General features: G+C 45.0%; 4 protein-coding genes across 7 annotated transcripts; all 4 read right to left on the reverse strand.

Moving 5' to 3' along the window:
* Positions 1-281: 281 nt before the first annotated feature.
* LOC136470585 (uncharacterized) lies at positions 282-788 on the reverse strand. The gene is made up of 2 exons (XM_066468381.1): positions 631-788; positions 282-585 (listed from the first exon to the last, which is right to left on the reverse strand). The coding sequence occupies exons 1-2, from the start codon at positions 786-788 to the stop codon at positions 282-284; spliced, it is 462 nt and encodes a 153-aa protein (XP_066324478.1).
* A 9,002-nt stretch (positions 789-9,790) lies between these two features.
* Positions 9,791-14,731, reverse strand: LOC136474824 (probable hexosyltransferase MUCI70). 2 transcript variants are annotated; one of them, XR_010763025.1, is made up of 9 exons: positions 13,878-14,731; positions 13,216-13,300; positions 13,093-13,145; positions 12,300-12,655; positions 11,847-12,058; positions 11,016-11,272; positions 10,623-10,801; positions 10,041-10,230; positions 9,791-9,960 (listed from the first exon to the last, which is right to left on the reverse strand). XR_010763025.1 is itself a non-coding variant. In XM_066472391.1 (8 exons), exons 1-8 carry the CDS (start codon positions 14,044-14,046, stop codon positions 10,105-10,107), a joined length of 1,437 nt encoding a protein of 478 aa, XP_066328488.1. In that variant the 5' UTR covers positions 14,047-14,731; the 3' UTR covers positions 9,791-10,104. The 2 variants fall into 2 exon arrangements, 1 of the variants encoding a protein (XP_066328488.1); XM_066472391.1 differs by having other exon boundaries at positions 9,791-10,230.
* A 674-nt stretch (positions 14,732-15,405) lies between these two features.
* On the reverse strand, positions 15,406-17,733 carry LOC136478087 (sphinganine C4-monooxygenase 1-like). Its single transcript, XM_066476421.1, has 2 exons — positions 17,109-17,733; positions 15,406-16,301 (listed from the first exon to the last, which is right to left on the reverse strand). Exons 1-2 carry the CDS (start codon positions 17,340-17,342, stop codon positions 15,759-15,761), a joined length of 777 nt encoding a protein of 258 aa, XP_066332518.1. The 5' UTR covers positions 17,343-17,733; the 3' UTR covers positions 15,406-15,758.
* An 831-nt stretch (positions 17,734-18,564) lies between these two features.
* On the reverse strand, positions 18,565-25,281 carry LOC136478086 (uncharacterized). 3 transcript variants are annotated; one of them, XM_066476418.1, is made up of 5 exons: positions 25,163-25,281; positions 24,292-25,017; positions 21,957-22,073; positions 21,494-21,858; positions 18,565-19,090 (listed from the first exon to the last, which is right to left on the reverse strand). In XM_066476418.1, the coding sequence occupies exons 2-5, from the start codon at positions 24,970-24,972 to the stop codon at positions 18,805-18,807; spliced, it is 1,449 nt and encodes a 482-aa protein (XP_066332515.1). In that variant the 5' UTR covers positions 24,973-25,017; positions 25,163-25,281; the 3' UTR covers positions 18,565-18,804. The 3 variants fall into 3 exon arrangements, with proteins under 3 accessions (XP_066332515.1, XP_066332514.1, XP_066332516.1); XM_066476417.1 differs by having other exon boundaries at positions 24,292-25,036; positions 25,163-25,219; XM_066476419.1 differs by having other exon boundaries at positions 24,292-24,974; positions 25,163-25,192.
* Positions 25,282-25,958: the final 677 nt, after the last annotated feature.

Consider the following 25,958-nt stretch of genomic DNA (forward strand, 5'->3'; position numbering starts at 1 on the left):
CGCCAAAAGCTTCGTAATCTCCTCACCGATGGCCCTACGTTTTTCCTCGTCGAAGCAACGCAGGTGCTGCTTCACTGGCTTGGAGCCTAGCCCAATCTTCAAGGCATGCTCAGTGACTTCTCTTGGAATGCCTAGCATGTTCGAGGGTCTCCACACAAAGATGTGTCTGTTGGCGTAGAGGAAGTCGACTAGCGCGCTTTCCTATTCAGAGGAAAGCGTGGTGCCAATACGCACCACTTTGCCTTTGGAGCCGCTAGGTCTATGAGGACCTCCTTGGCGTCCTATATAGGATCGAAAGACCTGGTCAATCGCTTGGGGTCGGGTGCTTCTTCGATGACCTCCTCCCTGATGGCCGTAAGCTCTCTGGAGGCAACAATTGCCATGGCGTGTTCGCAGCACTCGACCTCGCACTCGTAGGCGCGTTGGAAGGAGGTGCCGATGGTGATGACCCTGCATGGACCCGGCATCTTCAACTTAAGATTGGTGTAGTTAGGGACAGCCATGAACTTCACGTAGCATGGATGTCCCAGGATGGCGTGGTAGGTTCCGTGGAACCCGACAACCTCAAAGGTAAGGGTCTCCGTCCTGTAATTGGTCAAATCTCTAAAGGTGATGGGCAGATCGATCTACCCAAGTGGCACGGCCTGCTTTCCTGGCACGATGCCGTGGAAAGGCGCCCCGGTCGGCTGGATGCGCGCTCGGTCGATGCCTATGGTGTCGAGCGTCTCAGCGTACATGATGTTGAGGCCATTGCCTCCATCCATCGGCACCTTGGTGAGCCGCTTCATGCTAATGATTAGGTCGACCACGAGCGGATATCTTCCTAGCTGTGGGACGCTTTCTGGTTGGTCGGTCCGATCAAAGGTTATGGCAGACTCCGACCATCGGAGGAAGGTAGGCTCAGCCGTCTCAGTCGTATAGACCTCGCGATGCACAAACTTCTAGCGGTGCTTGGAGTCATAGGCCGCCGACCCTCCGAAGATCATGAGGTAGCCATCCAGCGCTAGAAATCCATCGTCCTTGCCCTCGGTATCGTCTGCAGCTGACTTGAGCTCCTTCCTATGCTCCCCCTTGTTGGAGCCTCCAAACAAGAACCGCTTCATGAGGACACAGTCCTTGTATAGGTGCTTGATAGGACAGGCATGGTTCGGGCATGGCCCTTCGAGCAGCTTCTCAAAGTGGTCTAGGGTACCCTCGGCGGGCTTCCGACCCCCTTGTGGTCGGTGGCGGCCATGAGTGAGCCCTTGTGCTGATGCTTGTTCTTCTTCTTGCTAGGACGGTTGGAGGCACCTTCGCCGACATCCTTGTCCTGCTTAGCCTTGCCTTTGAGGTGGTCAAAAATTGCCCCGACCGCCTCTTCGCCCAAGGCGTGGCTAGTGGTGATGTCAAGGAGCACTTTGGTGGTTCGTGGGCCCTTATGTCCTAGTTTGTGAACCAGGGACTCACAGGTGGTCCTAAACATGAAAGCTCCTATGACGTCAGCGTCGGCGACGTTGGGCAGCTCGTTGCACTACCGGGAGAAGCGCCAGATGTACCCACGAAGAGTTTTCCCAGACTTTTGTTGATAGTTTTTTAGATCCCATGGGTTTCTAGGATGCATGTATGTGCCCTAGAAGTTTCCTATGAAGATCTCTTTTAGGTCTGCCCAACTTTGGATTCGGTTGGGCGACAAGTGTTCCAACCACGTTCGTGCCGAATCGGCCAGGAATAATGGATGGTTATGGATAATGAAATCATCATTATCTGCTCCACCAGCTTGGCAAGCAAGTCGATAATCCTCAAGCCATAGTTCGAGGTTCGTTTCCCTAGAGTATTTCGGGATGTTGGTCGGTGGTCGGTACTACGGTGGGAAGGCGGTTTGAGGATGTGTCGGCTAAAGGCTTGAGGTCCCGGCAAGTCAGGGCTCAGGCTTCGGTCTTCGCCGCTGTCGTAGCGTCTACCATGATGAGGGTGGTAGCCATGGCTAGCCTCCTCCTTCGCATCACTGTGGGTACGCCTGCGGGCGTCGAGGGTGTCGCGCGCATCACGGTGGAAGCCGAGACGCTCATGCATCGGGACCGCGGCAAGCGGCCTGTAACACCCCAGGTGTTTGCCTTCCACATTTGCACTTGCGTTTCATGAACATGAGCATCATTCATCCATTCATAAGCTTGTGTTGCATGGAACATGTTTTTGAAACATTGCAACGTATCATTATATTTCATGTGTGTTGTTTCTTTAATGAAATGAAAAGTGTGCAACACTTAAGTGCAACATGTGCAACTCACTTTAGTGAAACAAAGTTAGTTAATACTATGCAACAAGATCATGAAACATGTGAAACATGACTATGAAACATTTGTAACATTTCATGTGTTTTTCATTATTTCAGTACATACGATGCTTGATTCTTGTGTGATCAAGGTGTGGTGTGGCTAATAATTCTCTTAAACAACTTAGTGACACCTAGAATGCCATTTGGAACATTGTTCATATTGATCATGTTGCCTAAATAGGATTTCAAAAAGTGGTTTGACTTGTTTTGACCCCTAAACCCCTTTCGTTTGACTGTTTAAAAAGTGGAGCTTAGGATGTTTGTATGTCTGAGCAACCTAAAACAAAGTTGTAGCAAATTTGATAAGGAACAAACTTTGTTTAGAAGCCAAGTCATAAAAATGTGCACAACATGTTCAAAAAGGACCCACAAGTCAGAAGTGAAAGCTGATTCAACACGTGAAAATATTTCTAAGTCCTAAATGCCATTTCAGTTTGATTAGGCCAACTTTGGCTTGATACAACTCTTGATCCTCTGTGATTTAGCTGTTGATTTCTAAAGCAAAGTTGTAGACCTAGCTTAACTCTACAACTTTCATGTACATTGCTTCCACTAATTTGTCACGGTTTAAGAGATCAAACACTGTCAAACATGGCTGTCAGGCTGATCGAGTTAACTGAATGCAAGCTACAGTACCTGACAGAATTCAGAAAACGAGCGCCGCATGGGTGACACTCGTCGTCGGCCATCTGACCGTGCTGCCACACGCCGTGGACGTCCTGGCGCTGCTGGCCACGACTTGAACTCACGCCCACCTGCCTGACGCACTCGCCATTTCATTTTCTCCATTCTAGTCGCCTTCCATCGCGTGCAGCAAGCGAGCTCAGCCACTCCGCCATTGCCGAGCAAACTGCGCCGTCGTAGAGCTTGCTTGCCGCCGCAAAAACGCGAACTACGTCTTCACCATAGCTCCGCCGTGTTCTCCTCTACCTCCTCCACCTCTCAGCCGTGCCGATTGGGTCTTGGTAAGGGCGTAATTGCCGTTTCCACCACCGCTGCCATGATGGGGTCTCGCCGGAGTTGGAGCTCCACGCGGCCAACTACCACCGAGGCTTTCCCGTCCCCTTTTCTTTGCGTGGGTAGCACGGTAGTGACCTCCTGAAGCTCGTACCGAGCTCGGTTGAGCCAGCCATGGCTTGCCATCGCCGGCAGCTAGCGCCGGAGCTTTGCCGTGCCGCCATCATCGGCGACGAGCCCCCTCCGCTAGGTCTTAGGTCGTGCCACTTGCACCAATCAGTTCCTCTCCTCACGCAGAGCAAGTAGGTAGCCGTGGTTTTGCCGGAGGAGCCGCCGCCGGCGAGCTTCGCCGTGTTCCGCGCCGTCTAAGCCGCCTCCCCTATTCTGTCTCACTGACAAGTGGGTCCGGCTGACAACCGGGTCCCACACGTCAGTGACTGTGTGTTCATAAGGATAGTTCAAATTTTCAGTTTTGAATGTTGTTTTGTAAATTTTGTAACTCCAAATGTGTAGATCCAAATGGTGTGATTTAAATTTTGTTAGACTCACAGTGAGGTCTAGTATTTAAGAAAAATATGTCTTAAGCACATGATGTAGAAATTTTGGATGAATTAAATAGGAACTTGAAAGGTGTTTTTGAATGCATGCAAACTTGTTTAAATCATATCTTGAGTTTCTGTGATCCAAAAATTTTGAAATTTTGTGGGTAAGCTAGTCTTGCTTAGTAGAAGCTCTGGTTAAAATTTGAGAGTCATTGCATGTATAGTTTTTGAGTTATAGATTTTTCTGTTATCATTGATGGATACTTGTATGAATTTTTGTAAATTATCTAGGAATCCTATGACCATGAAACTTGGTGGGTAGTATCTTAGTACCTTAAGAATGCTAGGAAAAATATAAAATCTGTTGCTTGACACTTTTCACTAAGGTTTCCTAATTATGCCATTTTAAGCCATTATGCCTTATCATTTTTGTGTAGACTGTTATACTTACTCAAATGGTGTGAAATTTTGATGGTAGTCTACTTAGAGCATGTAGTATCTACTGTAATTTTTGTAGATTTAATGGTGTAGTTTTCATATATGTTTACTGTTTCCTCTAATTAATTAAATAAATTAAGAAAGGTATTAAAAGAAATGTTTTGGTGATGAACACCCTACTTTATGGTATTCTTGTGATATATGTAATAAGTGAGTAGAGTTAGTTTTGTCCAATTATTTGTTTACATCATAAGTTAATAATTATTTTGTTTGCATTATGTCCCTCTGGACAGATCTGGGAACTTTAGGAAGTTCCCCATGATATTTTGATTTGCTGTGAATGTGATGAATACAAGAGTTGTAGATAATTTATGTATCTAGCTCCTGTCAAAATTTGAGGGCATTTGGCCCAGTAGTTTAGAAACTACAACTGTTTAAAGTTAGGTTCCAGTTTTACTTACTCTCTGTCTTGTGAGGACAGAGTTCTGTTGATCAAAGAATTCGACTTGGTAAAGTGTTGAATCATGCTTTGAGGTCTAAAAATGAATTGTAGACAATTTCATAAGCTTTCTAGATTGTCTTGTTGCATGTCATTTGGATTTATAAATCTCCAGTTATGGCTAGTTTACTGTACCGCTACATAGTCTTCATTTTTCTGAAATACAAATGCTTGAGTGTATGCTTGATGCAATGTTCTCGTTGATTGTTTAGGGGTTAGCCTAACTTGAGAATATGCTTAGGTGCAGGTGCTAAGTCATTAACTGAAGATGAGCAATTATACATTAGGTTGTATAAACTTGGTAAGTAAAAGTGATTTGAATAGAGCTTAAGCTGGAATATGCAAACTACAGCGAACATGTGCATTCCCCGAGCATCCCTGACATTCGTTCATGTGCATCCATGATATTTATCTTGCGCATTCATGCAATAGGTGTGCCGGAGGGAGTGACGTTGCTGGAGTTCGAGGGAGCCAACCAGGAGGAGGAGCCCGAGGTGCAGGAAGCCGACGAAGTAGTCGCCGCGGAGGAATTGCCCGAGTGCCCTGACCACCAGTCTTCCTTGTTCCTGAAAGGCAAGCCCCTGAGCATATTAAGCCTCCCATGTTTTTACAAGTACATTGAGTATCTTTTATTCATTGATGATGCATTAAGTATAGAAATTGGTTGGAACCAATTACTGCATTATATATCCCTCCTTGTCCAGATATCGCACTGGAATCCTATTTAAGTTCAGGAACGGGTTAAATGCTTAGCCATGCTTAGTGCGGTAGAAGTCAGGTGATTTCCTGTCACCTACGAGCTTTAGGATGAGGTGGATCACGGTTGGCTATATTTGCTATCGTGGAAAAGAACCATGTTAATAATGAATTAAGACCGAGCGGAGTCTTGTGTAGGTTTGGACATAGTGACTCCGTCTGAGTCGTTTAAGGACCGATACGCTGTATGTCCTTATGTCATGTTGAACGCAGCCTAACACTTAGCTGGCCGGATAAGTCGTTCCGACCGCAAAGCCTAGTAGCTCGGTTCAGGCCGAGGACGCGAGCAGGGGTCCGCAATCTGGATGGAAGTAAGGATGTGCAGGGAACCATTGGCGTAAGCCCAAGGGCGGGTTAAGTCATCGAGCACTCATGGCAGAGTGGTTCTCTGATTTTGCGGCACTGTTCGGACTCGCGACTTCTGAATTGTACCAACGGTGACTTGTTTGCGACCCTAACGGGGGAAGCAGGGTTTGTGTTAGGAATACCTCTCCAGCTAGATAGGAATCGATTCGAATCGCCGTCTCTCTCGGATAGTGAGAACTTGACTGAGCAGCAACAACGTAGATTCAATTAATTTAACGATATGGTTAAATGGAAGATGATGATAAGGTTGCCACAATGAATACCTGATATGGTTATTAATGTTTACACCCTAATAAAATGATTGCTTAGTACATGTGCTAATATAGTTGACAGGTTAATGGCTAAAAGTCACTGCTAGTTCAGGTTAAGAGTTAATCATTATTACTTATGCTTTTCTGCAAAAAGAAAGTGTCAGCTAGATCCACTACATTAAGCTATGCATAATCCTTGGTGTCATTTGTTTTGGTTTTTGACGGGTAAATCTAGCTGAGTACATTCTCGTACTCAGGGTTTATTCCCTCTTGTTGCAGATGACCTTCTATATCAGGGATTCTGTAAGTATTGTCTCCACCCGGCGGGTGATGAAGACTAGATCATGGGCATGATCACTGTTCTCTTATCTGAATACTTTTGCGGGCTGTGATCAGCGAACCAGTATTTGTATTTGAACTCGGGTGTGTAAGTTAAACTATTTGCTTCCGCATGTTTTACAAGACTTGTTTTGTAATAACGATGACTCTGTGATGATGTAATCTATTTGTGAACGTCTGTGAAATGTTGTAACGTACGATATGTTATGTTGAATTACTATGATCTTGGTTGTATACAAGTTGGTTTGAAATCCTTCGAGATTTCAGTTGACTACCGGGTTTATATGGGCTCAAGTTCAAGAATTTGATCGTTTCGGCGATTGTTTTTGTACTTGTGCTCTTATAAATTAGTCGGTTCTGTGACACGGCCTGTCGCCTTGCTGTGCCTGGTGGATAGACACGTCCCTGTTGGGTTGCTCTGAGGGCGCGCGCTGGCTAGCGTCGAGCTTGCGTCGTTGGGACATTGAGCTTTCGGCCTGTTGCGCCGCCGCACGCTCGAGTAGAGTGCGAATCTCATGATGGACCCGATGATCCTCGGGTGTCGCGGGCCTCGGAAGCCCCCGGAGCAAGCCCGCCACAGCAGCGATGTTCTGGCTTGTTCGGATGAAGTGTGGGAGGGCTTCGTCGTCCTCGATGATCCTCCAGTTCATGTCGCGGGCCACGACGCGCACACGCCCACTGTCGCCATGGCGCTCGAGCTCTGCGTGTTTCTGCTCAAGCTGGAGTCATGCTTCCTCGATCTCTTGGTGTCGGGCCTTCAACTACTCTACCCATAGGCGAGGTGGGGCCCTTGCATCCCCCTCGATATATTCAGTTATCCCCACGAACTCGTCGTTCACGGGGGATGGAGGCGTGCGTTGCATCACAAGGTGGCCACCGGTCTCTGCGGCGTTGCGGAGACCAGACAGGAGCACTATCGGGGCACTTCGGATGAGGTATTCCGGGGAGAGCGGATCTCCCCCGACCAGCTGTGCTATGACGTTGGCGAAGGAGAAGGTGAGGCGGCCTAGGTCCTCCCAGGACAGTCGGGGTCCCAGGAAGGCACCGAGCTAGCGCTCTAGCCTCCCATAATCGGAGCCAAGAAGCTGGTCGCTCCTGAGGGTGCAGGACTCTGGTGCATGCAGCCGTAGTTCCTCAAGCGTCTCGGCAATCACGTCGAGGCCGGCGGAGTGGAGAGGTTGGACGGCGACGGGAGCCTGCACCAACTCTTCCCCGTCGTGACGATGAAGTCCATGTTCCCAAAGCGCACGTGCACGCCCGGGACCCAGCTAACGCCGTGAATAGCCATCCGAGGCCTGATGTGGACGTCGAGACGCGCAAAAAGCCCCTACCTGGCATGCCAACTGTCGATGTTTTCGGACCACCGACGAGTAAATTTGTATTTCCACGTCTGGCTTCGGATGGTGTGCTCGAAGGACACAAAGGTTTATACTAGTTCGGGCAAAATATCCCTACATCTAGTTTGCTGCTGCTCGTGTTACCGGCACTTGGTTTGTAGTAGGGGTTACAAACAGGCGAGAGAGGGAAAAGATCCTAAGTCTCTGGTGAAAGGAATGAACGGGTGCTGAGAGCTCGATCGCTGCTCAGCCGTGTGCTCGTATCGTGCTCTTGTGCGGATCTATCCCATCCCTTCATAAGGTGCCCTGCTTTTCCTTTTATAGGCCAAGGGAAAGCGCGGGTTACAGCGGAGGAAAAGGAGAAGAACGAGAGAGAGAGGAAGGCTTCCAAGATCGCCGTGTCCTTCTTCTTTTTCATACGGGTCCCGTCGATCCTGTAGATGTCAACAGGGACGACTCCACGTCGCAGCCCTATCCGTCACTGGCGCCATGCGTAGGTGTCATCTGCCGGTCATGGCGTTCCATTCCGTCCCGGCGGACGTCGTGGTGAACTGACGCGCATGTCAGCGTTCGTACGAGGGTTAAGCAGAACAGCACCGGCACGCCCGACACTGTTCTTGATGTGAATCCTTAGGTATGGACCGTCATGGCCACGGGTTACATCGAGGCGTGCTAGTCTCTTCCCTGATGTCAGAGTTTTGACACTGGCCCATACGCTTGAATCTAGAGTGGTTGGCGGCGGTACGGGTCCCCGTTGGACGAGACTGAAACCGCGCCCAAGGGGTCGGGCGAGACGGAGTCCGCGGCTTTGGGTGAGAGTGAGACCCCTACGGCCTTGGAGTCGGGCGAGACGGAGCCCGCTCCCAAGGGGTCGGGCGAGGCGGAGTCTGCGGCTTTGGGTGAGACCCCCGCGGCCGTGGGGCCGGGCGAGACGGAGCCCGCATCCAAGGGGTCAGGCGAGGCGGAAAGCGCGTCCTTGGGGTCGGGCGAGACGGAGCCCGCACCCAAAGGGTCGGGCAATGCGGAGCCCGCGGCCTTGGGTGAGACCCCACGACCTTGGGGTCGGACGGGACCTTTTAATACGTCTTGCTTCATCCGAGAAAGTCAGCGTGAGCGCTAACTCCCTTGCTTTGGGTATCCCTAATATCGATACCTGACAGATTGTATTGAATTTTACTGCTCCAACACTTTCTCCTTTCGTTTGATGGTGCTATGACAGGTCTGTAAGAACTAAGAAGCCGTATTTATCTGTTTCCTGTGCTGCATTCATACTTCGATAGTTTCTGCTTCCTTTGGATCCGTTTCACCTTTCCACTTCTCCTAGTGCCATGTATGCTTCTATGCCTTTCCCTTCGGGATTCAATCGCAAGCTACTCCCTCTGTACTAAATTACAAGTCATTCTGACTTTTCTAGGGACTTAGCTTTTATTATGCATCTAAATATCATACGTAGTTTCTAAAATGCTATGCATCTAAATATCATACATAGTTTTTACTATGTATCTAGAAAAGTCAGAACGTTTTAGATGTCCTTTTAGTTTTATGTGACAAAGTTGGCCATAAATACAATACCAACTTGTTAACAAGATTTGAAATGCTGCTTGAAGTACATCCAATGAATCAGTTTACAGAGTGTTCATCAGAGTCCGCACTGGCCATGAGATTGTGTAATGTCGAACGAGGAAACACGCATCATTTCAAAAATTCAGAGATACAACAATAATGCACAATATATGAATAAAAGCAGCAAAGGTTACTCTCCGGATATGTACTTACAAAGCCAGAAAATGGTACACGTTCTATGAACTTAAAAAGGTACTCCCTCTATTTCAAATTAAGATGTTTTGGCTTTTCTAATACATAGCTTTTACTGTGTATTTAGATATACACTATGTTTAGATACATATAGTAGAAATAATATATTTAGAAAAAAAAAACCAAAATATCTTATAATTTGGAATGGAGGGAGTATCATCATTCTAACACTTCGATTTGTTCAATGAACATTTTTACAATACAAAGCTGAAATCAAAATGAATTTTCTAACGAAGTGAGACCACTGGCATTGCTACATGTCTACTGCCAACGGCTGTGCAAACGTTACTTCGTTTCTCTTCTCTACAAACAAGCATGTTAGGCACATTGACGCTGTTCTGGTCCTCTGTAAACAAAAGAAGACGATATCACTTTGGCTGACTGTCCTGCACGATTGGATGCAGCAAGGAGAAGATCAACTTGTACCCTGAATGCAAGAGCTGGATGAATGGTATGCACAATAAATTGAAGTCACATTGCTGTTGATTCCTCAAATGGCAGTCTCAGCCTTGTCTGAATGACGAATCGTGTCCAAACGAAGATTAGCTGGTGGTGGATCTGTAGTCTCGTTAGTTCGGTGATGGAACAGTTTAGCTATCGCTCTTCTTTCGCAGTCCTGTTTCGACAACAAATCGACATCCATAGTATTAGATAGTCTATGCAAACCCGTTAATAAATGCGATGGTGATTACTTTGTTCTGCAGAATTGCCTTTTTGGGACCCTAAGCAGTAAACTACAATTCTCTACTAATATATGGTCCTAGCAATTCAATATGCAATAGCATGGATTGTTGCACCCAGTTATTGCCTACAGAGAAGGAATTCAGGAAAAGAAACAGGGCTTTGCCAGCAACTCTTACATACACACTAGACCCCTAATTTGATGGTGCTGGGTAGCCACATGGTGTCATATAGTTTAAGTACATAGGGCCAAATGTCCTCAACTATTTTTTAGACTTATTGACTCGGTCTCTGTACATGCTGAAATGCATTGATTGTTGCTATTACCTTAAACATATTTAGGTGAAAAGGTTTCCCTGGATTCGTTCTCCTGAGCTTCAAATAAGTGTATGTAAAACTCAATTGATCACGTGAGGTAAAACGGTTTACTTCGTTAAACCAAAGGCATGAAAACAAGTTAGACATTGGTGTATGGGCACGCACAATGAATGATCCTTCAGGTACATCTGCAAAAGTTCATGTACAGGGTCAACTCTTGGGCCAATCAAGAAATATATACTTCTAAGTCATTAACTAAACAATATGCAGCCTGTTTGCTTGGTCGTAAACGATCGTGGATTATAAGCCAGAACAGTATTTTTCTCACACACCAAACCAGCCAACAGTAATAATCCACGATCGTTTCAGCCGAAACGAACAGGCTGATGATAGGATACATACAGCTTGGAAGAACAGGCAGTTGGCCAGAGTTATTAAACTTGACAAGACCATCAGACTGGTAAAAGTGAAATTGCTCATCAATAGCAGTATGATTGTACTTGTTCAACCGCTTGTTTTGGAGTACTTCCTCCCATACACAAGAGCGATCATAGTGCATTGAGATGGCATATTCTACTTTCTTTCTCCATAAGAAATACTCAATGATAAGCATTGGATCAGCATGGAAGCGCAGTTTGCTATCCAACCATATAGAATACCTAGAAAGAAAAATACCTTCAGTTAACCCAGGTGAGAAAATACTAACTCATTTCACAAGAGAAAATTTCTTTAGCCAGAAAACAATGCCATTTTGTTATAGAGCACTCCTTTTTAGGCTCTTGATGCCTATATGAATAATAACCTTAAACTTATAAAGATTATGTTTGTAGATTTTGAAAAATACTTCCGTAATACTACAATTTTACAAGGCTTTTTAACTTTTATTTGATCAAGAGTTTATAACTATATTACTATAGAAATTAATGTTCAATGTTGCATTCTGAACAATATGTCCAGACAACGGACAACGCGCTTTTGTGATCGCAGTGTCCGGGGCATACGCATTATTATTAACAAAATAGGAAAAAGAAAATTCGCTGCAACATAAAGCAAAGTAAGAAGCCCTAGTTACAATCAGAGCTGGTGGGATGACAAGCACTAACCAGTTAGTAGGCAGTACTTGTAGGATTTTTTGGATTTAATAGAATTTATTGTTAGAGCAAAGACATTGCTGGTAATAAAAAAATTCACTGCGCAATTAAATACGATACGCATACTTCCTTGAAGACTTACATGGCAGATGGGAAGAGTCGATGAGCTAGAAATTTTGGCACCTTCCCAGCTCTTCGCATATCTTCGTATGGTAAGTTCTTAACTATGACACTTCTCCATAAGCCTATGAATCCATTTCCATCAGGCATATGTCCTTCAGAGGAAAGGGTTGCCAGTGTTAGCTCATCCATGAACATGACGAAGCACACATTCTTCTTAGCGTAAGAGCCAATCTGTGAGAGTTTATGGCACATCATACAATTACTATAGAACTTATAAAAAACAAGAAATATTCATGAAATAAAAGATTGATAAGGAGTGAAGGCCAATGAATAATTTACCATCATGACAGAACATGAAATCAACTAGAAGAATAAACCTTATACTTAAGCCATTTTGCTACTCGAAAACAAGCTATTAGCTATAGCACATGGATGATCAGGCTCATCCATACAGAAGAGATTAGAAAATCACCCTGCTTTTAGTTGGTCTCCTCAAGTAATCAGAGCTTCCAAAAATACATGATGATACAGCAACATGGCAGGTAGCCATATACCTTCTATCATTTTCATCCAAATCAAATCCAGTACTAGGGTAATCATCTGGTCCTCTAACAAAACCGCAGTGGAGGGTTTGGTCTTTAGCATGGTATGTCTCTTCTCTATCCCCAAGACTCTGGTGTCCACCAAACACTGGTTCGAAGAAGCCATTACCAAGCAATACTTTTTCCTTCAATATATAGCTCAAAGAAAACTGTGTAAAATTCCCGTAGTGAGCAGGCTCCACAAGATCATCAACTGATGGCAAAAACTGAATATCGCATGGTGCATCTGCAATGTTTTGGTAAGTAAACAGAAACCTCTGTAACATATTTTTTTTAGCATATATAAGGTAGGGTCCTATCGGATTTTTTTATATTAACTTGTAATAAACAATACTGTTTGTGTGCAATGATTCATGTACCATATATAAGGTAGGGCCTAATCAGATTGTTTGATACTAACTTATAATAAAATACACTTGTTATTCTCTCAAAAAATAAAGGCATGGCAAGGATTGTTTCTAAGCAAGAAAGAGGGGGGATATCAGCTAGAAGATTATATCAAACTTAAAAAAAAAGACCCCCCCCCCCCCCCCCCCCCCTCCCTCTTGTTCTAATGCATGTAGGGTAAAAAAATCTAATAAAAGTTATTCGTTGCATTTGACTAAAAAAGGCCCATCTTTGAGAAGTGCACCCTTTACAGAGTATAAAGAGAAGATCTCTTACAGCGCTTGTGTGGTTTCTTTCGACTTTTGGGGGGTTCCAACTCAACTTTAGTCCTGGCAGAAGAAGTAAATCTGATGACTTTAACACAAACAACTGAATTTATACGTATGTATTTGAACTCACATAGAGATATTTGTAACATCAGGGCTGTATCCCTGACCATTCCACTTCAAAAGGTTCTCCCTATTAGATAGGCCATGATGCATTGCTGCAAAGCATAACATCAAATTTCAGAGAGTATATTTTTTTCCTGCGGATAGAGAGTATTTTCTTTGGAGTCATCCAGAAAAAATATGAGAACATAATCAATAAAGTAAATAAATCTTTTTAACTCGTGACAAGAGGAAGTGATTCAATTTCCTGTGACCAAACACCTCTGGAACACACATATTTTTCCAACTAACCAATTGGGGGCAAGGAACCCACCTGAACGTAAATTCCATTTCATTTGAAACCAAAACAGAACCTCTAACACACATTTTAGGCCCTACTCACTTCTGGTGACAATGCTGACGCTTGTATCTCTAACAATTGGAACTGTAGAATTTACGTAATAGGAAATAATCACCAGAACGCATCTGAAGATTTGTGCACCCTGAAGAAATTTTATGCGATGATAGAAAATGGTAGTATGCGGCGGACACCGGCCCACTGCCCGCGCCGCCGCGCGCACATACAGAAAACAGATTGTGGTCGTATGCCTTTGTCAGTTGCAACTAAATTGCAGCTCCAAAGCAAAATGATAGTTCTGGATGGAAAAAGTACCTGGTCATTTGAACGCTTACCGTGGATTGGGAGGTTGGCATGGGAGGAAAAGGAGAGGTAGGCGAGGGAGAGGAGGGCGAGGGAGAGGACAAGGAGGAGGATTAGGCGGCAGCGGCGCCGTAGCCTCCGGGAATGGCGGCGGGACCCGGCCGCGTCCGGGGCGGTTATCGGTAGGCGGAGCTCCGGCATGCCCCGCGCAGCACGCGCGCTCCGGCGAGGCGTAGAGGTGGGATGGGCAGCGAGAGAAAGCGGCGAATATTTGCCCCTTGTGTTTTGCCCTTATTTCGTCGGTGTGTGAAATGACAAATTTCTTGATCACCTTGCTATATAAAATTTCGTATAATGCCGCTTTACGTGTGTATGTTTGTGTATTTGCCTTGAATTGATTTTAGAATGTACTCCCCGTCTCTAAAATGATATACACAGTAGCCGACTGTTATATTAAATCATCTTCAATAAATTTTATTTAATTTCACTAAAATTTTAAGGTGTAAATGCAAGATATCTAATCGTAGAATCCAACTTATTACGTGAGGCCACATGTATATATAGCAACACCAATTTGTATAAAATAGTAGGCTGTTATATTGAATCATCTCTAACTAATTTTAGTCAGTTTTGTCAAATATTATATTGAATCGTCTCGAACCAATTTCGGTCAATTTGTCAAACTTTTAAGATGTGAATAAGGTTTTAATTATAGGGTTCATCTTTTAACCTGGAACCCACATGTATATATAGCCACACCAATTTGCATATAAGTAATCTTAAACAAATTTTAGTCAATTTCATTAAAACTTTAATGAGTATAAACGTGACAATTTAATTCTAAAGTTCAGTTTTAGGCATGATGTCAACATGTAAGCATAGTACTTTTGCTATTGGCCCCGTTCGGCTGGCAGAATCTTGGCTGGTCGTGTGAAAGAGAAACATTGTTTGGCTGGATGACAGTGTCGCGTGAGGGAGAACCGACTGGCTGGCTGGTTTCCTCAGACCAGCGAACAAGCCCATTATTTGGATCCTACTGGATGGATTTGGACTTCAATGCAAATTGGATTGAACATTAATGATTTGGAATTGGATTTAGATTGGATGTTATTTATTTTGTTAGATTTTAATTAGACTTCTCCATTGGATTTGGATTCTAATCCATTTCCACCTCTATATATCCTTGTTGCCTTGTTGCTGTAAATATATTCCTCTCTATTAATATTAGTACAATGCCCCCAGCCCCCACAAACTTCTCGCCAGTTGCTTTTAATGGAAAATTCAGTGTATATCAAACCTGCGGCAGCGACATAAGTCATAACCTGACAAAAAAAACTTCAGAAGACTAAATTAAAGCAAACCAATAGAACGCAATAATCTGCAGAGGTCAATTAGCAAATCAAGGTCAATTAGCAAATCAACGATCAAATGCACCACAAGTAAAGAAGGGATGAGCAAAGGCTATATGAAGTGTCATGTGCGGATGTGCCATTATCAACTTTGTTTGTTAACAACAGGACGGATCACGGAAGGAAGCACAAGTAATAAATAAAGGAGGAATGGGCAAAGGCTATATGAAGTGCCATGTGCTAATATCAACTTTCTTTGTTAACAACATGACGGATGGAAGAATAGATCAATCCACAGGACACAAATCAAGTGTGTTGAGTATTCTTTGGTACATTACAATACTTTACTCACTGTATCTTGTTACAAGATAGAACACCCCAAAAAACAAACCCAAAAAAAAAATGTAGAGAACAAAAACAGCCTCACTATATGAAGTTATGAAACACGGTGAGTTTTACATCATTTGTGCAGTCAGCAGTACCACAAAGCATGAGAGTATTGGAAGTCAAAACAAGAATCAGAAACTATGCATGCATGTACTAATCAGTCTTGGTATCCTCAGCTCAGTCGAGTTTAGCTGGTTTTGATTCGACCCCTCCTCCTTTTCGTTGTTCAATAGTGTAGGGCATGTAAGTTCCGAGTATCTTGTCCCACATCACAAAGAAGGGTTGTGAAAAGTTGTACTTGTTACCATAGAGCTGATGGTGAATGTCATGATAAGCACTGTTATTGCTGAACAGCGCCTGGAGGATGTTACCAGGAAGCCACAGCCCACAATGATCATCCACAGTTTTGATGGTTGCAAAGGAGAAAAAGAATATGGATGTCCGTGGAGTCATACCAGAAACAAGGAATGAGAGTGCACCACCAATGGTGTCCAAAATAAGGCCCTCAAGAGGGTGGTTGTATAGAGCTCCAAAGGAATAAGGGACTACAAGAGTGTGGTGCTTGGAATGGATGTGTTTATACAGGAACTTGTTAATGTGCATGTATCTGTGCATGAAGTACTGCCATGTGTCCATAACAACCATTGCAGTTATAAACTGCAACACTATTACAAGAGCAGGAGGTTGCTTCTGTCCAATACCACTCTCATCACCAATAACCTGTTTGTGAAGGAAAATGTCAGCATGTTAACAAACCTATCTACATAGATGATGTGTATCGAACAATTCACTGATGAACCATTTTTTAGGAACCCAAAAGAAACATTATGATGTCAAGCTGGTTACAAAATCAAGACTGATCATAGAACTAGATATCCCCTAGATCAGTGAATTCTCATGAACCTATATTGATTTATATTCAAATTCTTAGTTTTATTCCAATCAGAATCAACATGGTTAACCCAGCAACCACCCGCTATACTGACACAAGGATTTTAATCCACTTCACTAGCTACATGTGTATTGAATGTTATGTTCAGCTTTCAAATCCTCAAAGCATGTAAGTGAGACATGTTTGCTAAGAATCACCGAAAGTCTTCAATAACCAAAACTGATGACTTTCTTTAAAAACATGATCTGGTTTGCTTCACTTTGCTTTATACTTCATTGGTTAGGATAGATGCTCAAGAACAAAGTCTAGAAGGAAATAAGAAGGCTGTTGAGCTATATGCAGTAATGGGATGCAAATACAATCCAGGAGGCTTGTAAACCAATTTGTGCTTCAGACTTATAAGGTGTGTTGTCTCGATCGATCATTTCCTGTGCAATTAAAAACATCAAGTTTGATTGGGCATTTACATATTTACCATTATTACGGATGACATCTTACACTGTCTCACTGACACATGAGTTACTGACGTGGTACTTTTTATACCACTCACATCATAATGATGGTAAATATGTAAATAATCCCCAATTCCTTGGTACAGACAAAGGAACAGATGGCGCCGAGGAGGAGAAGATTACCGCGAAGAGGGTGAGCGAGACGGCGACCTGGAAGACCTGCTGGAGGAGAACGCCCCTCACGACGGCAGCCTTGGAGACGACGTTCTTCGTGGCGGCCTCCTCCCTGGTGTGCAGCCGGTATCCGTCGAGCCGCCCCACCCCGTCCAGCGCGACGTAGAGCCCCGAGTAGAGCCAGTACACGGCGATCGGCACGAACGTGCCCAGCAGCTCGTCCGACACCGCCCCGATCCCCATCGTCCCCCCTCCACCGCCTCCGGCGCCGCTGTGGCTCCCGGCGGTCGGGTTAGGAGGCGAAATTACTGGCGGCACGAGCGCGAGGGATGGATTACCGGGCGGGCCAACCCGGATCTCTCCGACGGCGGGAGAGGCGGAGGGAGGAGGAGGAACCGGAGTTGGATTTCCCTGGTGAGGTTGGCGGCCACGGCGGGCAAGGGAGGGTGTATATAGCGGTGGCGTGGCGCGGCGCGGAGGTCGCCGTCGGTCAGAACGAGGTTGGGGGCGGGTGTTGGTTCCAACGCGAAGGAGGGTTCGGTCGCTTCCCGACGAACCCGGCCGGGCGATGCTGGGCTGCTGGCCACCGCACAGGCGGCGGCCCCTCTGTGGTGAGGACACCACCAGGTAGCGTAGATTGGCCGGCCTAACCTCCTGGCCGTCTGATTAGACGCAACGGACGGCTCACATCCAGACAAAGTCTGATGGTACCTACCATCACCGGACTTTTCACGGTCGTATCATTATCAAGTACAGTACTGTACTACCAAAATTTTAATAAAATAAAAAAATACTACTACTAGATATTTTTTTTTCCAGAAGAAGACTCGTTTGACATTTCGTCTGGCTTAACAAAGCCTTCCAGAATCGCAACGGCAATTGGTAACCACATCTGGAGGTTCCTGCTTGATGCCTCAACCAACGTCGGATTTTTTTTTAACACCCCATCTTGAGCCGCCCGGAGCTGCCGGCCTGCCGCTGCAGTTTATGCTGATGCTATTCGTGGACGGTCTCCGGGTGGCCTACTGGTCTGGCATCACGCAACGCAAGCACCAACGTGCAACGTTTGCTTATGGCGAAGGGGAAAACTACTGCACTAGCCAGTGAGATAATGTGGTTAAAGACGACCAGTTCGGAACCGATTGAGACAACTGGACCAACAAATGCAACAGTCTATCCGCAAAACTTCAAGCAAAAACTGACCTATGGACTTGGCCATTTTTTATGTTTTGCTTGTAAAACATCCTATCTGCAGGACAAGCTTCCGAAGTACACATCGACCGACCTTTTTTTTCCTAAGCCAAGCAGCCACCATGGCTAACAAAACAGATCATGATGGGAAAGCGACCGAACGATCTTATGATCCACTTGCTGCCATAAGTAATTGCATCCAGATAAAAAGGACGAGGTACAGGACTTCTGGCAAGGCAACCAACGCAAAAAAAAATCATTTCTGCAAGAGCTCTGCTGCAAATCGACACAGACATTCATCCCTTTGCATTTTTGTTTAAACAACTTGGGTAAAACGAGGCCCACATTTCATTTCATACATTTATCTTGCAAAAGAAACCAAAGGCGATGGATAAACTGTAAAGCTACTACCATCAGGTTCTATCCTGGCTTCCAACTGTGTACAAGAAGCCATTGCCTACATTAACAGGTAAAATGGCTGGGGCCAATTTGAGTGCTTGCATCTGGGTGATCATCAATATCCGGGTGGGCCAGCAAAGGAATATCGGGTGGACACAGGCAAACTTGGGCCATTGACCCTTGTCAAAACTGGCCGCTGAATGCCTTCACCATAAACACTAGTCGGGTGCTCATAAGTTGTCTGGTAGGATGCTCCCGGATTGAAGTCCATTGCGCGTGTAGAGAGTTTGTAGGAACGGTACAGCTCATCCACGCGTTCAGACCGTGCAGCAAGCTCTCCTGGCAGTGCTCGGTGATCTCTTACCAGAAGTGGATCCCTAACAGTTGCCTCAGCTGCAGTTCTGGAAACAACAGTGAAGTTCAATAATTTGAATACAAACAAACAACAACAAAGCCTTTAAGTCCCAAATAAGTTGGGGTAGGCTAGAGTTGAAACCCATCAGAAGCAATCAAGGTTCAGGCACGTGAATAGCTGTCTTCCAAGCACTCCTATCTAAGGCTAAGTCTTTGGGTATATTCCATCCTTTCAAGTCTCCTTTTATTGCCTCTACCCAAGTCAACTTCGGTCTTCCTCTGCCTCTCTTCACGTTACTATCCTGACTTAGGATTCCGCTACGCACCGGTGCATCTGGAGGTCTCCGTTGCACATGTCCAAACCATCTCAACCGGTGTTGGACAAGCTTTTCTTCAATTGGCGCTACCCCTAATCTCTCACGTATATCATCGTTCCGAACTCGATCCCTTCTAGTATGACCGCAAATCCAACGCAACATACGCATTTCCGCGACACTTAGCTGTTGAACATGTCGTCTTTTCGTAGGCCAACATTCTGCACCATACAACATAGCAGGTCTAATCGCCGTCCTATAAAACTTGCCTTTTAGCTTCTGTGGTACCCTTTTGTCACATAGGACACCAGACGCTTGCCGCCACTTCATCCACCCTGCTTTGATTCTATGGCTAACATCTTCATCAATATCCCCGTCCCTCTGTAGCATTGATCCTAAATATCGAAAGGTATCCTTCCTAGGCACTACTTGACCTTCCAAACTAACATCTTCCTCCTCCCGAGTAGCAGTGCCGAAGTCACATCTCATATACTCAGTTTTAGTTCTACTGAGTCTAAAACCTTTGGACTCCAAAGTCTCCCGCCATAACTCCAGTTTCTGGTTCACTCCTATCTGGCTTTCATCAACTAGCACTACATCGTCCGCGAAAAGCATACACCAAGGGATGTCCCCTTGTATGTCCCTTGTGACCTCATCCATCACTAAAGCAAACAAATAAGTTCAATAATTTGAATGTTTTCATAAAAGATAATAGAAATACAACTTTGTGAGGAAAAATGGACTCTCCATAAAAACATTGAATTCAAACAAAAATATCACCTACAAGCTACCGACAAAGCTTACAAAGTAAACCAAGTATAACAGAAACTAAAATGGCTATGGGATGCCCACTGAAAAATAGACAGGTAAGAACAGTATACAAAAAATAAAATCTAAAGCACTTAGTTCAACACCAAACTCTGCATGTGAAACCTTCTTTTCTTTTCTTATATTTCTGAAATACTGTCTCCATTCCAAATTATAAGACGCTTTGACTTTTTTGGTACGTCAATTTTGCTATGTATCTAGATATACCATGTCTAAATACCATATGTCTAGATACATAGCAAAATCGATGTAGAAAAAAGTCAAAGCGTCTTACAATTTGGAATGCAGGGAGTATATGACAACCAATACACAATGCTTTTAAGGTTTCATTCCTGATATTTTAATCTCTTGCATAGCAAATGACACTGAATCACTGATTATTAAATTATGCTGTATAATGGAACTTTGGATTGTTGCATAGTTGGTAGTTGCAGAATCACTACCTCTACAAGGATCATTTAATAGTGCAACAACAGTATTCCAGATTTACATACCGACTGAAACAAATTTCCAACATATTTTCAAACTGGAAGCTAAAATACAGACCATATTCAAGGCATGAATCACACTTCAATTAAGCATGTTAAGGATCAAGCTGAACTAACACACAGCCAACACCTCAATTGAATCGGCTGCCACGCTACCATTGTTTGGCAAGCTTTGGCCACAGCATAGGGCAAATCTCTTTTGCCTATTTTGTTCATTCTTGCCACAAAACAGACTGACCAACGATAAAATACCCAACTCCTTTTTCTTCATCCCAAACATGTAACCATTACTTACAAATAAAAACATGTAACCATTGAAGAGCAATCAAAATACACATATGGTTTATATGTTAGCTAATTGCAAGCCATTAAGTGAGTGAGCTTGGCTTTCCTAATGACAAATCAAAAGGCAATGATTGAACATGGTTGTCGACATAGTTGAACTGTAAAAGAGAAAACAAGAAAAGAAAAGACAATGTAATGGAATACTAGCAAAAGAGGCAAGGCAAGTATTTCTATGGTTGGCATGAGAGTATAGTTCAAAAGATACATATAGCAAATAAAGGAAAGTAATCTCTAGACAAATTCTGTTTCACTCCTATTCCGATGAGAAACCCAAATATCTCAACTCCTCTAGGAGTCTAATTATTTTGTGGCTTCAAGCTCAAAAAGGAGCCTAACGCCGCCAAGTAGATATAAATGAGTCAGGCATTTAAATAGAAGCCCTCAATAAGCTAGATAATTTCGGAAAAAGGGTTAACATTCGCATAACCTGACCGAGCACCCAAATTAAGAAATCAGATTACAGTTAAAAGACTACCTTTCATGCATAATATCCATATGAGGTTGATGGTATGGAGACCTAGTAGCCACTTGGTGATAGTAATTAAGAGGAACATGTTGAGGCTCTTGCATGTGATAAGGATCTAGCACCACACCACGTCGAGGCTCGTCAAGAAGTGGAGGATGTAATGATCGTGTGATCTTGTACTGATCTTCAAGAGGATGTGCATGGACATTAATAGGTGCACCCCTTTCGTCAATATGTTGCAATCGTCTTCTTTCTTCATAATCACTTGGTTTTCGAATATCTTCAACGATACGTGATCGTCGCACTTCCTCGATATGTTGTGGAGCTGGCTGAGAAAGGCCAATAGGCTTGAACATTGCCAATAGTCTTTGAACCTACAAGATAGTGCCATGACTTAAAGCATGAAACAAAATTTTGTGCCTTTTATTTTGTATATACAACATTGCAATATAGAACATTCCCCACGACTCACTTGTTTAGAGTTGAGCTCTTGGCTGAACCTGCCTTTTGAGGTGTAGTTCTCCTTAATGGCATTCTTGAAACTGCTCTCAGGAATAGGAAGACAATCCATGTCAATGCTAAATTTAACCTACATCAAGGACACAAGTTAGTTAGTTAGTTAGTTAGTTAGTTAAGTGATAACAATGTCACCATTCAAACATCATCCACTTTGGTTGGCCATCCATCTACAATTAAAAATCCATTTAATGGCTAGAAAAGCAAAGGTTGCATGATAATGTGGAGACCAAACCAAGATAACAACAATCACCACCTTCCTATACTAGGTTAACACAAAGTGCCCTAATTAACTCACCAAACCATCCTTCCGCCATCATTAGTGTAGCAAAAAGTATTGTGCAAGGTAGTCATAGAAACTGTAAAAGCGGATATCTGGATAAACTGAACAGCAATAGAGATAGTAAAACCATAGGGATATTTTGGGTGATGAGGAATTAAATGATCATTCAAGCAAACATATTTTTGTGAATCAATTGATGTAAACATATTTATATGAGGTATGGCATATGTTTGGGATTTAAATCTTGAGCATGGATTTAGGATATGGCATTTGCACTAGGGCAAGCAGCTAAAGAACCAACCTTGGCTCAACTTGAAGCACCGAGGAGGGGGGATGTTCCTTGATTAATGGCTTTCATAGGAGGGTGTACCGCTAGTTATCATCAAAACAATGAGAAAAACAATCCCTGCTCTCTAGAATATCTAGACAACTTTAGTAGCATTCAAAAAATTATTTTCTAGGCAAGTCGGGCAGCATACATCTAAGGTGGTAAACAATATTTTACGAAATTGTATTTTTGTTCCATGAATCTCACATTGTTGACTGTTAACAAATGTACATATTAGTTATTATAATATTTGAAGGGAACACATATAAATAGAGACATTCAAATGCTTGCTGATTGAGGGCAACACATATAAATAGAGGCATTCAAATGCTTCCTGATTTCTCAGACAGGTTTCCACCCAAAATAATAAAGGGCGTACCCAGTGCAGAGAGCTCCCGCTCTATGCGGGGTCTGGGGAAGGGTGTCAGTGGCAAGCAAAGCACAGGATGATAGGAGTGTGCAAGGCACAGGAATGATAGGAGTGTCCTGCAAAATATGTTTTTTTGAATATGTGCACAGGTGATAGCAAAGCACCCAAAATAATAATTAAAAAAACAGAGCCGGACAGATAGGAGTGTGCAAGGCACAGGATGATGAATGATATGTTCAACAGCTAAGTGTCGCGGAAATGCGTATGTTGCGTTGGATTTGCGGTCATACAAGAAGGGATCGAGTTCGGAACGATGATATACGTGAGAGATTAGGGGTAGCGCCAATTGAAGAAAAGCTTGTCCAACACCGGTTGAGATGGTTTGGACATGTGCAACGGAAACCTCCAGATGCACCGGTGCGTAGTGGAATCCTAAGTCAGGATAGTAACGTGAAGAGAGGCAGACGAAGACCGAAGTTGACTTGGGTAGAGGCAATAAAAGGAGACTTGAAAGGATGGAATATACCCAAAGACTTAGCCTTAGATAGGAGTGCTTGGAAGACAGCTATTCACGTGCCTGAACCTTGATTGCTTCTGATGGGTTTCAACTCTAGCCTACCCCAACTTGTTTGGGACTTAAAGGCTTTGTTGTTGTTGTTGTTGTTGTGTTTTTAGAGGATGGGGACACTGGCTAGTACAGTTTCTTAAGGCTAACAACCCATACATCATGTGTTCAGAACCTGAAAAACACAGTAGCAAACCTACAACAAACAATTCCCCCAATCTTTGTTTCATGGCAATGCAAGTATGGTCATTAGTTGAGATAAGGGCACTTGATACATCAAAAAAGGGCAGACCCTGTGCCGGAGGCTCCCACATGAGTGGGGTCCGGGGAAGGAAAAACCGAGGCAAGCCTTCCCCCCGCAAATCTACGGAGAGGCTGCTTCACCCACGACCTGGTGACTCAGTGAGACAGCTCTCACCACTGCACCAGGCCTGCCCTTGATACATCATAAGAAAAAAAATGCTGCCAAAGGTTACACATGTATTAAAAACAAGACATTCCTAGTTATGTCCCTTGAATGCCCTTGACCATGAACACTATAACAGTGAGCCATTGAGCAAATAAACCGAGATACTATTTTGTCCTATACTCCTATGAATGACAACAGTCATAAACCTACAACATGTGTCCTCACCACCTCAGTATTTCACTGTACTACTTCATTAACTTTGTAAAACTGATTGAGCTGAATTGCAGGACTAAGTTTACCGTACAAGCAAAGCAAACAATAAGATATAAGAATCACCTGTGCAGGGAATTTCCCATCAAAGGCATGTCGCACAAGATCCAATCCTCCCCTTGTATCTGCCTTGTACACCCCATACATTAGCTTGAGGTCAAAATCATACAAGAACAGCTTCGCCCCTGGCCGGATCTTATCCACCACATCCATCTTCCCCCTGGGCAGGCCAAACACGCCGTTCTGGTAGCACTCTGGCTTCGTCCTCGCACTGCACATGAATATGAATCCCGAGCCACTTTCTTCCTCCTCCTTTTCCTTCCCCGTCGTCTTCCTTCTCTTCTCTTCCCTCTTCACACGCTCCTCTTCCCTCCCCTTCATCATCTCCTTCCTACTCGTCGTCCTCTCTTCTGCCTCCCCCTCCGTCTTGCTCTGGGCGACCCCGTCACTGGCCCCCTCTACCTTCTTCTCCTCTCTCCCCTTCATCGTCTCCTTCCTACTCAACTTCCTATTCTCCGTTTTGCTCTGCGCGACCCGGTCATCTGCAGTCTCTGCGGTGGCGGCGGCCGCCGGACTAGTCTTGACTGGTTTCGGGGCGGGTGTCTGCGCCGAAGCAGACGCCTCAGAGATGCCCGCGGTTTTGACCCCCCTCTTCTTAAACTTGTCGGGCTTGGTCGACCCAGGGGCGGCGGCCTTGGGCGGCGGCGCGGAGGAGGCGTCGCCCATGCGCCTGAGCCTCTTCACCATGGCTGATCAGAACGAGGGAGAATCGAATCCCCACGATCAGTTGCGCTGCATTCAATAAATCAAGCTAGATCCATGTGCTTCCTTTAGTACGATCTATCGAATAGCAATCAACGGATTGTTTCTGAAAGCGTGGATGAGAGGAATAAACCCTAGATGAGGATGGAAGGAGGACGAGGAAGAGCGCACGGACCTGCGAACCGAGGGAGACGGCGCGAATGGTGAGGACGGGTAGTTGCGTTAGTGATTCCGGATGACCCGAAACTATATATGGGCACGCAGCCCGGGCCCGTGAGCCCGGCACGAAGCCCGGTATTTTGGCCCGGCCCGGTGGGCAGCGGGCCTGGGCTGGCACGGCCCGGAGGAGCAGGCCGTGCCTGGGCCGCATCTCAAGCATGTGTATAAATATCTATGTAGCCCAAGGCACGCCGGTACAACACGAAGCCCGCTTTTTTTTAGCCCGACACGAGCACAACCTGGTCCGGTGATGTGCGGGCCCGAGCTGGCCCGACCCGATACAATAGGCCATGCCTGGGCCGTACCCCAGGCCCGTGGGCTGGCACGACATGGCCCGACTTTTTAGGGTCGGCCCGACAACGGCCCGCCACCCCCTCTCCCCCATGGCCCAAGGCGACGGCCCAGCTGCTCTTCGTCTCTCCCTCTCCCCCACGGCCCAGGGCGACGGCCTAGCTGCTCTCCGCCTCCCCCTTCGTATATAAGCGGCGCCGGCTCCCTCTCCTCTCCCTCACCAAACCCTAAATCATTCGGTCATCTCATTCCCCACCTAGACACCCATCCGCGCCGCTCCGCCCTCTCGAGTCGCTTGATCTCGCATCACCATCTCTGGTGACCTCCCCCGACTCTTATGACCTCGATTCGATCCGCCTACCGTCGTCGAGCCCCTCCCTTCTTCTCCTCCCTGATACCCTCCCTCTCTCCCGTCTCCCTCTCCCTCTCTCCCCTCGACCCCTCTAGATCTTGGTGATTAT

The sequence above is a fragment of the Miscanthus floridulus genome, chromosome 8 (genome assembly GCF_019320115.1).
Source record: "Miscanthus floridulus cultivar M001 chromosome 8, ASM1932011v1, whole genome shotgun sequence".
In the NCBI taxonomy this organism is placed as follows: Eukaryota; Viridiplantae; Streptophyta; class Magnoliopsida; order Poales; family Poaceae; genus Miscanthus; species Miscanthus floridulus.

What these genes read in the sequence shown, in the direction of transcription:
- LOC136470585 (XM_066468381.1), bottom strand. Translation starts at nt 788, where the DNA reads ATGAAGCGGCTCACCAAGGTGCCGATGGATGGAGGCAATGGCCTCAAC. An exon ending in AAGCAGGCCGTGCCACTTGG is followed by an intron (nt 586 to 630) that starts GTAGATCGATCT and finishes GACCAATTACAG; the next exon opens with GACGGAGACCCTTACCTTTG.
- LOC136474824 (XM_066472391.1), bottom strand. Translation starts at nt 14,046, where the DNA reads ATGCCGGAGCTCCGCCTACCGATAACCGCCCCGGACGCGGCCGGGTCC. An exon ending in GGAGACCAACTAAAAGCAGG is followed by an intron (nt 12,059 to 12,299) that starts GTGATTTTCTAA and finishes AAACTCTCACAG; the next exon opens with ATTGGCTCTTACGCTAAGAA. An exon ending in CGACTCTTCCCATCTGCCAT is followed by an intron (nt 11,273 to 11,846) that starts GTAAGTCTTCAA and finishes TTTTCTTTCTAG; the next exon opens with GTATTCTATATGGTTGGATA.
- LOC136478087 (XM_066476421.1), bottom strand. Translation starts at nt 17,342, where the DNA reads ATGGGGATCGGGGCGGTGTCGGACGAGCTGCTGGGCACGTTCGTGCCG. An exon ending in TCTCGCTCACCCTCTTCGCG is followed by an intron (nt 16,302 to 17,108) that starts GTAATCTTCTCC and finishes CTTCACAAACAG; the next exon opens with GTTATTGGTGATGAGAGTGG.
- LOC136478086 (XM_066476418.1), bottom strand. Translation starts at nt 24,972, where the DNA reads ATGGTGAAGAGGCTCAGGCGCATGGGCGACGCCTCCTCCGCGCCGCCG. An exon ending in ATGGGAAATTCCCTGCACAG is followed by an intron (nt 22,074 to 24,291) that starts GTGATTCTTATA and finishes TCCTTGATGTAG; the next exon opens with GTTAAATTTAGCATTGACAT. An exon ending in ATGGATATTATGCATGAAAG is followed by an intron (nt 19,091 to 21,493) that starts GTAGTCTTTTAA and finishes TGTTGTTTCCAG; the next exon opens with AACTGCAGCTGAGGCAACTG.